The sequence below is a fragment of the Pseudophryne corroboree genome, chromosome 6 (genome assembly GCF_028390025.1).
Source record: "Pseudophryne corroboree isolate aPseCor3 chromosome 6, aPseCor3.hap2, whole genome shotgun sequence".
Classification (NCBI taxonomy): domain Eukaryota; kingdom Metazoa; phylum Chordata; class Amphibia; order Anura; family Myobatrachidae; genus Pseudophryne; species Pseudophryne corroboree.
Genome location: NC_086449.1, coordinates 149,320,604 through 149,333,372, shown reverse-complemented (window position 1 = coordinate 149,333,372; position 12,769 = coordinate 149,320,604). Strand labels below are relative to the sequence as shown.

General features: G+C 46.7%; 1 protein-coding gene across 4 annotated transcripts in view; it reads right to left on the bottom strand.

The window, feature by feature from the left end:
• Positions 1-12,769, bottom strand: part of KANSL3 (KAT8 regulatory NSL complex subunit 3) — a 121,929-nt gene that overhangs the window by 94,909 nt on the left and 14,251 nt on the right. For all 4 annotated transcript variants that reach the window (XM_063932012.1, XM_063932013.1, XM_063932014.1 and 1 more), the window contains exons 9-11: positions 12,385-12,456; positions 12,120-12,194; positions 7,260-7,417 (exon numbers count right to left, since the gene is read on the bottom strand). In XM_063932012.1, the coding sequence (XP_063788082.1) occupies positions 7,260-7,417; positions 12,120-12,194; positions 12,385-12,456 (305 nt within the window). The remainder of the gene's footprint in view (positions 1-7,259; positions 7,418-12,119; positions 12,195-12,384; positions 12,457-12,769) is intronic.

The following is a 12,769-nucleotide window of genomic DNA, read 5'->3' as shown; positions in this document are numbered from 1 at the left end:
ACCTCAAACATGCCGTACAACATGGCATTCAACAGAACTCTAGTCAACAGCATGAACAATGTCAGCAACAGGCTGAGTATAAACGTAACACAATCTGTGTGCAACCAGAACTAATAACTGCAGATACAGTACACACTGGGACGGGCGCCCAGCATCCTCTACGGACTAAGAGAAAAGGATTTACCGGTAGGTATTAAAATCCTATTTTCTCATACGTCCTAGAGGATGCTGGGGTCACCATAAGAACCATGGGATTATACCAAAGCTCTAGAATGTGCGGGAGAGTGCGGATGACTCTGCAGCACCGATTGACCAAACTTGAGGTCATCATCGGCCAGGGTATCAAACTTGTAAAACTTTGCAAAAGTGTTTGAACCCGACCAAGTAGCTGCTTGGCAAAGTTGTAACGCCGAGAACCCCCGGGCAGCCGCCCAGGACGTGCACACCTTTTTGGTAGAATGGGCTTTCACCGATTTCGGTAACGGCAATCCAGCCATAGAATGAGCCTGCTGAATCGTAGCACAGATTCAGCGAGCAATAGTCTGCTTAGAAGCCGAAGCCCCAATCTTGTTGGGATCATACAGGACAAACAGAGCCTCTGTTTTCCTAATCTGAGCCGTCCTGGCGACATAGATTTTTAAAGCTCTGACCACATCGAGAGACTTCGACTCCACTAAGGTCTCAGTAGCCACTGGCACCACAATAGGTTGGTTCATGTGGAACGATGAAACCACCTTCGGCAGAAATTGCCGACGAGTCCTCAACTCTGCCCTATCTTCATGGAAGATCAAATAAGGGCTCTTGTGAGACAAAGCCGCTAACTCCGATACCCACCTTGCGGATGCCAAGGCCAACAGCATGACCACTTTCCAAGAGACGAATTTCAACTCCACCTTCTGTAAAGGTTCAAACCAATGTGATTGAAGGAACTGAAACACCACGTTAAGGCCCCATGGTGCCACTGGGGGCACAAATGGAGGTTGGATGTGCAACACGCCTTTCACGAAAGTCTGAACTTCTGGAAGGGAGGCCAATTGTTTTTGAAAGAAAACCGATAAGGCTGAAATTTGTACTTTAACTGAGCCCAACTTTAAGCCCGCATCCACACCTGCTTGTAGAAAATGGAGAAAACGTCCCAACTGAAATTCTTCCGCAGGAGCCTTCTTGGATTCACACCAAGACACATATGTTCTCCAAATACGGTGGTAATGTTTAGACGTTACTCCTTTCCTAGCCTGAAGAAGTGTGGGAATGACTTCACTGGGAATACCCTCTTGGGCTAGGATCTGGCATTCAACCGCCAAGCCGTCAAACGCAGCCGCGGTAAGTCTTGATACACGCACGGCCCTTGCTGTAACAGATCCTCTCGTAGAGGAAGAGGCCAGGGATCTCCTACAAGTAATTCCTGAAGATCTGGATACCAAGCCCTCCTTGGCCGGTCCGGAACAATGAGGATCGCCTGAACATTTGTTCTCCTTATGATCTTTAGCACTTTTGGAATGAGAGGAAGCGGAGGGAATACATACACCGACTGAAACACCCATGGTGTCACAAGGGCGTCCACTGCTATTGCTTGAGGGTCCCTCGACCTGGAACAATATCTCTGAAGTTTCTTGTTGAGACGAGACGCCATCATGTCTATTTGAGGAATACCCCAAAGACTTGTCACTTCTGTGAAGACCTCTTGATGAAGACCCCACTCCCCTGGATGGAGATCGTGTCTGCTGAGGGAAGTTGCTTCCCAGTTGTCCACTCCTGGGATGAAGATTGCTGACAGAGCGCTTGCATGTCTTTCCGCCCAGCGGAGAACTTTTGTGGCTTCTGCCATCGCCGCTCTGCTTTTTGTTCCGCCCTGGCGGTTTATGTACGCTACTGCTGTTATATTGTCCAATTGAATCAAGACGGGCAGATTGGGCAGAAGATGTTCCGCTTGAAGAAGGCTGTTGTAAATGGCCCTTAACTCCACAACGTTTATGTGTAGACAAGTTTCCTGGCTTGACCATCTTCCCTGGAAGTTTTCCCCCTGTGTGATTGCTCCCCAGCCTCGGAAACTCGCATCCGTGGTTACTAGAATCCAGTCCTGGATCCCAAACCTGCGCCTCTCTAGGAGGTGAGAGCTGTGTAGCCACCACAGGTGTGAGATTCTGGTCTTGGAAGACAGGATTATTCTTTGGTGCATGTGCAGGTGGGATCCGGACCACTTGTCCAACAGGTCTCACTGAAACACTCTGGCATAGAATCTGCCAAACTGAATGGCCTCGTAGGCTGCCACCATTTTCCCCAGCAACCGAGTGCATTGATGGATTGACACTCTTGCTGGTTTCAGTATTTGTTTGACCAGGTTCTGAATTTACAGAGCCTTTTCCACTGGAAGAAAAACGCTCTGTAATTCTGTGTCCAGAATCATTCCCAGAAACGACAGCCGCGTCGTCGGCACCAAATGTGATTTCGGCAAGTTTAGGAGCCAACCATGTTGTTGCAGAACTGTCAGGGAGAGCGTAACGTTCTGCAGTAGCTGGTCCCTGGATCTCGCCTTTATCAGGAGATCGTCCAAGTACGGGATAATCGTGACTCCTTGCTTGCGCAGGAGAACCATAATTTCCGCCATTACTTTGGTGAAAACCCTCGGAGCCGTGGACAGACCAAACGACAACGTCTGAAATTGGTGATGACAATCCTGAACTGCAAACCTCAGGTAAGCCTGATGCGGAGGATAAATGGGAACATGTAAGTAGGCATCCTTTATATCTACCGACACCTTAAAATCCCCTTCCTCCAGACTGGAGATCACTGCCCGGAGAGATTCCATCTTCAATTTGAATTTTCATAGGTAGAAATTGAGGGATTTCAGGTTCCAGACTGGTCTGACCGAGCCGTCAGGCTTCGGGACCACGAACAGGCTCGAATAAAAGCCTTCTCCCTGTTGTGATGGGGGAACCTTGATAAATGACCTGATTCTGACACAACTTTTGTATTGCGTCGCGTACAACCTCCCTTTCCGGAAGAGAAGCTGGTAAGGCCGATTTGAAAAATCGGTGAGGGGGAACGTCTTAAAACTCTAGTTTGTACCCCTGGGACACTATTTCTACAACCCATGGGTCCAGGTCCGAACGAACCCAGAACTGACTGAAGAGTTTGAGACGTGCCCCCACCGGTGTGGACTCCCGCCGAGGAGTCCCAGCGTCATGCAGTGGATTTGGCAGAAGCCGGGGAGGACGGAGATCTTTTACCCTTTCCCCTTCCTCTAGTAGCAAGGAAGGAAGAACCTCGGCCTTTCTTGTATTTATTGGTCCGAAAGGACTGCATCTGATAGTGGTGTGTTTTCTTTTGTTGTGCAGGAACATAAGGTAAAAATTATGACTTACCCGCGGTAGCTGTAGATACCAAATCAGCGAGGCCGTCACCAAACAAGACACCACCTTTATAGACTCCATTTTTTTCTTAGTCAGCATCAGCATTCCATTGATGAATCCACAATGCTCTCCTAGCTGAGACCGCCATGGCATTGGCCTTTGATCCCAAAAGGCCAATATCCCTTGCAGCTTCCTTTAGGTATGCTGCAGCGTCCTTGATATGACCTAGTGTCAAGAGAACGCTATCCCTATCTAGGGTATCTATATCAGATGACAAATTATCTACCCATTTTTCGATTGCACTACTCACCCACGCAGATGCAATGGCTGGTCTGAGCAGCGTACCTGTGGTGACATAAATGGATTTAAATGTATTTTCCTGCCTACGATCCGCAGGATCCTTAAGGGCTGCCGTGTCAGGGGAAGGAAGAGCCACCTTTTTGGACAGCCGTGATAGAGCCTTGTCTACAATGGGCGGTGACTCCCACTTTTCTCTATCCCCAGAGGGAAACGGGTACGTCGCCGGAATCCTTTTGAGAATCTGAAACTTTTTGTCAGGACTTTCCCAAACCTTTTCAAATAGAGTGTTCAGTTCATGAGAGGGAGGAAACGTTACCTCAGGCTTCTTTCCCTTATACATACAGACCCTTTTGTCAGGAACAGTAGGGTCCTCCGAGAAATGCAATACGTCTTTTATCGCCACAATCATGTACCGATACTACCGAATGCTCTTTGCCAATTTCGGATCTAATCTGGCATCACTATAGTTGACACTGGAGTCAGAGTCCGTGTCGGTGTCCGTGTCTGCCAACTGGGCAAACGATCTTTTTTGTGACCCCGAAGGGGTCTGGACTTGCAACAACACATCCTCCACAGATTTCTTCCATGCCTGGTTCTGAGACTCAGATTTATCCAATCTCTTATTTGTAAGAGCCACATTAGCATTCAAAGCATTCAACACATTTATCCAATCAGGAGTCGGCGGTGCCGACAGGGTCACTCCCACAGCCGTTTGTGTACCTAATACAGTCTCCTCCTGGGAAGAGCACTCCGCCTCAGACATGCCGACACACGTGTACCCAATACTCACAGACACACTGGGCATATAAGGGACAGACCCACAGTAAAGTCTGTCAGAGAGACACAGAGGGAGTTTGCCAGCTCACAACCCAGCGCTTCACCAACGGTTCTGAAACACTAAATAATGCCCCAGACCTGCAGCACTTTTATAATAACTATATATTGCACCAAAATTACTGTGCCCCCCCACGTTTTGCACCCTGATACTTATGCAGCAGTGTGAGGAAGGACCAGCGTCTCTGCAGCCTGTGTAGAGAAAATGGCGCTGAGCTGTGAGCTGAGAGGACTAAACGTCGCCCCTGCAATGGCGCGCTTCAGTCTCGCTTTTTTAAACTAAAAATGTATACTGGCGGGGGTTAGGACAGTGCCTCTGCACCTATGTCCCCTCTTGCCAGTCTATTTAGAGGTTTATATGCTGCCCAGGGCACCCCCCTCCCTACCCGCGCCCTGCACCCTGTAGTGCTGCTGTGTGTGGGAGCATGGCACGCAGCGTGCGATCGCTGTGCGGTACCTCGGAATGCCGTCACTGAAGTCTTCTTTGCTTCTTCTACTCACCTGTCTTCTGACTTCTGGCTCTGTAAGGGGGGTGACGGCCAGCTCTGGGAGCGAGCATCTAGGCGTACCTAGCGATCAAACCCTCAGGAGCTAATGGTGTCCTATAGCCAAGAAGCAGAGCCTTTAAACTCCCTAGAAGTAGGTCGGACTTCTCTCCCCTAAGTCCCACAAAGCAGGGAGACTGTTGCCAGCAGTTCTCTCTGAAAATAAAAAAACCTAACATAAGTCTTTTCAGAGAAACTCAGTAGAGCTCCTCAGAGTGCATCCAGTCTCACTGGGCACAATTCTAAACTGGAGTCTGGAGGAGGGGCATAGAGGGAGGAGCCAGTTCACACCCTTTGAAAGTCTTAAAGTGCCCATGTCTCCTGCGGATCCCGTCTATACCCCATGGTTCTTATGGTGGCCCCAGCATCCTCTAGGACGTATGAGAAAGAAAGGGATATGATGACAGAAGAAAAAGCAGACAGCAGCGCGAGCACAAGTCACACACAATGCAGAATATGCTGTAAATACAATTAGGGTATATTGCAATGGGCACTGAATCAACTACTCAGTGGAATTAGCTGGTAGGTTGTAAGTGCTGTATAACCTGGCTCCTTGGAGAGGTATACAGGGAGACTGGACCTGCTTGCTGCAGTGAAAATGGCTGCCTCTGGTCTCAGAAGGGGAGGAGGGTGGAGCTCAGCGGCTGGAAGACCGCAGTAGACTGGCACCCTGAGCTGGGGGAGGGGCCGCAGGCAAAGGGCTTGCCTCCACTATGCCCGCATTACCCACCAGGTATCCTGGCCCTGTAATGCCTGTGCCAGTACCATTTATGCCCTGGTGGTCTAGTGGAGTCCAGTGGATGAACTGGGTTACACAATGGTGCCTCCGATCCATCTCCCAGGTCCGGAAGGCGGAACGCGATGATGCTGTTCCTTACCTGCCCCCCAATGCCAGCATGCGGTCCTGGGGTCCAGAGGGTCAGTGGAGCTAGCAGCGTTCCCTCGCCCTACTGGGGGTGATGGAGTAGCAGTGCTGGTGTCCATAGGAATGCCTAGTGCTGCTGTTCAGATGTCTTGAAATAAAGTTAAAATAAAACAACATTAATGCTATAAAGTTAAAATAAAACAACATGAATGCTTTGGGCTGCTGAAAACACCAAAACAAAACTGAGGATGCCTGAGTATGGAGGGAGGGTATAGGGGGGAAGAACTGGAGCATCTTGGGATACCAAAAGCTTCACTGTTTGGTGCCCGGTCCTATACCACCACCTACACCCCATGGTATTTCCTGTGGACCCCCTATGGTACCCGAAGAAGAAACAAAAAGTCTGCAGCATGTTGAGCTCACGGGACAGGTACACCCTGCAGTCATGTCCACCCCAAAAGAATAACTCATCAGCCCACCATTAGTGGAGCTTTAATACACAGCTTTCATGTTCCTGCTGCCAATGGTTCCTCTAATTCTGTAATGTGTGAGCAGTATATTTAGGCTTTCAAACAGGAAAATATTGGTAAATGTCTCGCAAGAATCATCATACTTTATTGGTAATACCAATTTGGTATATATATATAAAACCTTCAGTGTTTGGTAATTACTGCAAATAGGTGTGCAGGGTTATATAATGCAGTAATTTATGTATGCCTCTTGCAAAGAATATATAATGATAGTTACAAGACAAGTGGTACCAGCATGCAACCTGTTCATGACGTGGTGTAACAACACCCATCAGGAGCTCAGTAAGGTGTTGAGCAGACAGCTCAGTGGGGAGCTGAGATGTGCCCTGCTGGAGAGTGGCCCCTTGACAGCTGGATTCATCAGACAGGACCTCAGGACCAGCATATACTACATAATAGATCATGCAGAAGACCAACTAGAGGAAGCAGGGTGTCCTATGCCATGAAATCTATAGACATTAGCTGAGGAGAGGAAAGGATACCCAAGATTAGAATGTCCCCAGTTGGAAACAGAAATATACACCCCATTCCTGCACAGATGTATATTTGGGAGGTATGTGACTACAGAGATAGCGGAAAGCAGAGCTGCTGTCCACTAGATACAGAGAAGTGATCTAGCACTCCCATTGGAGTTGTTGTTATTTTATTTAAGAGTGTTACTTATCTACTAAACTCTGACCTCTCTGGTGGGGATCTATGCTATGAACCAAGACAATAGCCACTGAGCACAGACACTGTGTTTACAGTTAGTTTACTTAACAGTTATAGAGAAAATGTAGGCAATTTTGGCTATACACTAATTGCTAAGATTTAACATTGTCATCACTCTCACCGAAGGTTATCATCAGCTCCTCCAACAATAACCAGGCTGTTATCAGTGCGGAGCTTCTCTCGAAAGTCCTCCATCGCCTCAGGGTGACACTGAAGGGAGTTCTGGCCAACCACAAAAAGTACTGGGGTCTTCATATCAAGGAGAGGGTCATCAACATCCTAGGAAAGCAAAGCTGTAAGTTCAGGCACTTTCTAAACACAAATAAACCAGTGTCAGACACTATTTACTTTTTTTTAGTTCTAAAATGGCAGATTCATACCCCTTTCACACCGTACAAATAACCCGGTATTACCCGGTACATTGCCGGGTCGTCACAGGTTGCTCTGCAGTGTGAAAGGGGTCACTCCCGAATTCACGGGTCGCCTGACACGGTATTTCAACCCGGGAATAAATAATGGTTATTCCTGGGTCAAGTGCAGTGTGAACGGGTTGACAGGTTGATGCAACCCGGAACCCGTTCACAGTATAGGCAGAGGAGTGTGCCGCTTTCACACACGCCCATGATGCCGCCTCTGTCCTCGCCCCCAAAGGCAACCCGACCTGGCATATTGCCGGGTCGGTAAAGCCAGTCTGAAAGGGTCCAATGCCGGGTCGTACCCAGGAAGGACCCGGCATTGCGATGTGAAAGCGGTATTAGTGAACTCTCTCTTGTGCCATAAATACTGACCCTACTGCTTTAGTTCAGTGGATTATTGTGCATATGACTGGATAAGCTTCATCTGCAGCAGGAGGTACATAGTGGAGGAGCCAGAATAGGCTCAGATTTATCAAGCCTTGGAGAGTGATAAATTGCACGGTGATAAAGTACCAGCCAATCAAACTGTTATTTTTCAATCACAGCCTGTGACATGGCAGTTAGAAGCTGATTGGCTGGTACTTTATCATCGTGCTATTTATCACTCTCCAAGGCTTGATAAATTCGGGCCTTAGTATGCATTTAATACCAACTCCCTCTATAACCATGCTTAGCAGTATCCCCCAAAGTGAATGAACAAGAAGGTGTATACAGTAACTCAGAACTGTATTTAAAGATTGTTTTGTCGACATTCAGACATCATAATATCGACAAATACAAAATGTCAACATCTTGGAAATGTCAACATATTGGAAATGTCAACAGGTACACAATTTCAACACCCAAGTTTCAGCTTTACGCTTACATTACAATTGTGGACACTTTCACAGTGTCGACATGTTAACCATATTGATATTATGGTGTCGACCTTTTTAATTTTGACTTTTAGTGTCAACAAAATGACTACATAAAAAGCCCCTGCCTCATACTGCTGACTCCAGCCAATGCCTGGTATTGCAGGGGGTACATTTACTACAGTGAAAGCTTACACAAGAGGAGGCAGTGCCCATAGAAATCAATTATATTTCAACTATAATTTTCTATAAAGTACCAAATAAATATTAGCCAGAATCTTAGTGGTTGCTATGTGCAACTCCTCCACTTTTGTAAACCTGCACCTTAGTAAAACAGTGTCCTACAACACTTTTTTTTTTTTTTTTTAAATCAAGTTTAACAAATATTTGAGTGCTTTTATTAACATACATCTATAGACAGAACACTCCACAACCCATTCCTGGGCCAGTATTTACTAAAAATCCGAGTTTGTCCGATTTGTGTTTTTTTTTCTAAGTCCCAATCCGGGAATTCACTAAGCACCAACCTCGGCAGTGTTTGGACTATTCGTAATGGTTTGATTTGCAAAGTTCCGAAATATGAATGAATAGGCCATCGGTCAAACACAGCTGTTATTTCATACAATACAGGCATTCACTATTCATTCGTATTTGGGTGTTAGTTTCTGAGTGCTCAAGTGCGGGTCTGGTTTTTTTTAGATTCGTTAAAAAAAGCAGCAAAAAAATAGACCTGCTTTTTCCAATCGAGTTTGGATAACCATGCACGGATCAGTGAGATCTGTGCATGGTTATCTATGGGAAAGGGTCTGTTTAGTGTAAAAACTGAAAAAAAAATTGTGTGGGGTCCCCCCTCCTAAGCATAACCAGCCTCGGGCTCTTTGAGCCGGTCCTGGTTGGATAAATATGGGGAAAAAATGACAGGGGTTCCCCCATATTTAATCAACCAGCACCGGGCTCTGCGCCTGGTTCCAAAAATACGGGGGACAAAAAGCGTAGGGGTCCGCCGTATTTTTGAAACCAGCACCGGGCTCCACTAGCCAGGTACATAATGCCACAGCCGGGGGACACTTTTATACTGGTCCCTGCGGCCCTGGCATTACATACCCAACTAGTCACCCCTGGCCGGGGTACCCTGGAGGAGTGGGAACCCCTTAAATCAAGGGGCCCCCCCCTCCAGCCACCCAAGGGCCAGGGGTGAAGCCCGAGGCTGTCCCCCCCATCCAAGGGCGGCGGATGGGGGGCTGATAGCCTTTTGAAAAAATGTGAATATTGTTTTTAGTAGCAGTACTACAAGTCCCAGCAAGCCTCCCCCACAAGCTGGTACTTGGAGAACCACAAGTACCAGCATGCGGTGGAAAACCGGGCCCGCTGGTACCTGTAGTACTACTACTAAAAAAAATACCCCCAAAAAAACAGGACACACACACCGTGAAAGTACAAGTTTATTACATACATGCACACCTCCATACATACATACTTACCTATGTTCCCACGAGGCTCGGTCCTCTTCTCCATGTAGAATCCTTGGGGTACCTGTGAAAAAAATTATACTCACATAATCCAGTGTAGAATCAGACCTTTGTATAATCCACGTACTTGGCAAAATAATAAAACGGAAACCCGACCACGCACTGAAAGGGGTCCCATGTTTACACATGGGACCCCTTCCCCGACTGCCAAGACCCCCTGACTCCTGTCAAAGAGGGTCCCTTCAGCCAATCAGGGAGCGCCACGTCGTTGCACTCTCCTGATTGGCTGTGTGCTCCTGTAGTGTCTGTCAGGCTGCACACGGCAGAGATACAATGTAGCGCCTATGCGCTCCATTGTAGCCAATGGTGGGAACTTTGCGGTCAGCGGTTGAACGAAAGTAACCTCACCGCTGACCGCAAAGTTCCCATTATTTTCAGCACATTTCAATCTACATTTTTTTTGTCATACTGTTTAACTATTTCCCTATACGCCATATAGGGAAATGCCATGATACAATAATAGCTGCCATCTTCATATGAAGGTAAATAAAAATAAAGTAATGGTGGTTTCTGACTACTAACTTACAGGGGTCATCACAGACAAAAAATATATTTTTAAAAAAATAGTCAAGCAACCAATTTATTTAATTCTAGACCATTTGATATGGATTGACCCAAGTACTTGAGATTGAATGTCCCTGACAAAGGTAATGAATTATCCACAGGTATAGGGATAGGGCCAAGTAGAAGGAGACTAATAGGATTTTAATTACCTACCGGTAAATCCTTTTCTCGTAGACCATAAGGGATATTGGGGGTCATTCCGAGTTGATCGTATCTGTGTTAAATTTAGCACAGTTACGATCGTAAACTCAGACAAGCAGGGGGACGCCCAGCATGTCAGTGCCGGCTACCCCCCCCCCCCCCCCCCCCCCGCAAATACAAAAGCATCGCACAGAGGTGATGTCTTTGTATATGAGGAGCAACTCCCGGCCGCGGCTGGCCGGGAGTTGCTCGTCCCTTCCGCCGGCCGCAGCGGCTAAGTGAGATGTCACGCAGTCGCCGCGCCCCCCCCCAACGGTCCGGCCACGCCTGCCTTGGCCGGACCGCTCCCCCTAACCGGCGGCTTAACGCAGCCGTTCAGCCCCCTCCCGCCTAGCGACCGCCTCTGTCTCAGGCTAGCGTTAGGGGTGTGCGGCATGCTGCGTTTGCGACAGCCAAGGCTCAGTGCCCCGCTGAACAAACAACCTCTCAGGATGGTGGTCCTGCAGCGGGGAAGCGGCTCTGGTCCTCGCAAGGACTTCCCACGGTGCAGGTATGCTGTTGCCCAAACAGCATACCAAAAATAATAAAAGTTTAAAAGAAATTGAAGAAAACTCTCTGGAGCTGCAGAGAGGGCACTTTTTTCTAAACTGCCTGTGGGAGGGGGCATAGAGGGGAGGAGCCAGCACACCCAGTGAAGAAATTTAAAGTGCTTTGGACCCTGTCTATACCCCATCGTACTAAGTCTCCCCAATATCCCTTATGGATGCTAGAGAAATTAGATTTACCCCAGTTCATTCGCAAAATTGAAAAATCAACAAATTTTTCCACCACTGATAGAAGGACAGACATGGACTCACAGAAACTTTTCCATCACCAATAGAAAGATAACATGGACTCACAAAAACTTTTGCATCAACGATAGAAGGACAGACATGGACTCACACAAACTTTTCCATCACCGATAGAAGAACAGACATGTACTCACAGAAACTTTTCCATCACTGATAGAAGGACAGACATGGACTCATACAAACTTTTACACCACCGATAGGACAGACATAGACTCACAGAAACATTTTCCATCACCGATAGAAGAATAGACGTAGACTCACACAAACATTTTCCATCACCGATAGAAGGACAGACATAGACTCACACAAACATTTTCCAGACCGACAGAAGGACAGACATGGACTAACAGAAACTTTTACATCACGATAGAAGGACAGACATGGACTCACACAAACTTTTCCACCACCGATAGAAGAACAGACATAGACTCAAAGAAACATTTTCCATTACCGATAGAAGGACAGACAAGGACTAACATGCATCTGAGTGTTCTCTGATATTTCCAAATATTTCCATACTTCTAAAAATGTAACAAACGTTATTAATGTTTACATATGGTCAATAATTTGAAAATACTTTTTAGCAAAATAAAGAAAGTGCAATGTTTTGAGCACTTAATACTTACACCTCGGGGTCCATCAATGGTGAGCAGTGGAAATCCCAAACACACCACGGCTGTCACATATTCCATCAAAGAGACCTGAGCACGGAAGCACATGTTAACGAGTTGCATCAATGCCTCTATGGAAAGTACTGGGTTTGATATGAAGATTACTGATGGACATGTAGTGATACAAGATGTAGATATCACTAGGGCACTCGCTGCTGTTTTATATCATTAACTTTTGTAAGTATGTGTAATGTGTGTTACTCAAACCATCCATACTCACATGACAGGCAATTAAAGCTCCAGTATTCCATCCAATGAGAATGACGGGCTTGTGAGGGAAATGATTGTGAATCTGCATGTAGACAAGCAAACAATGAGGATCAAAGTCTGTGGCAGCATAGCTATAAGAAGATAAAACATGTTTCATACCATAGTTACTATGCTCTTACCAAACAGAGATTTTATACAAAAGTTTTTGTAAATGAATGAATTTGCCATTGTATGACTGGCTATTCCAGGGTGCCAAGGTGTGAAAGAAACAAACATTTCCTATAATTAGCTGGAAACGGGAATGGATCTTTCAGCAGGACTACGGAATGATTATGGTAAAAAGGTTTTAAACCTGGCTAAATACCAGAGCATGTACCATCTGATAAACTAAGGTC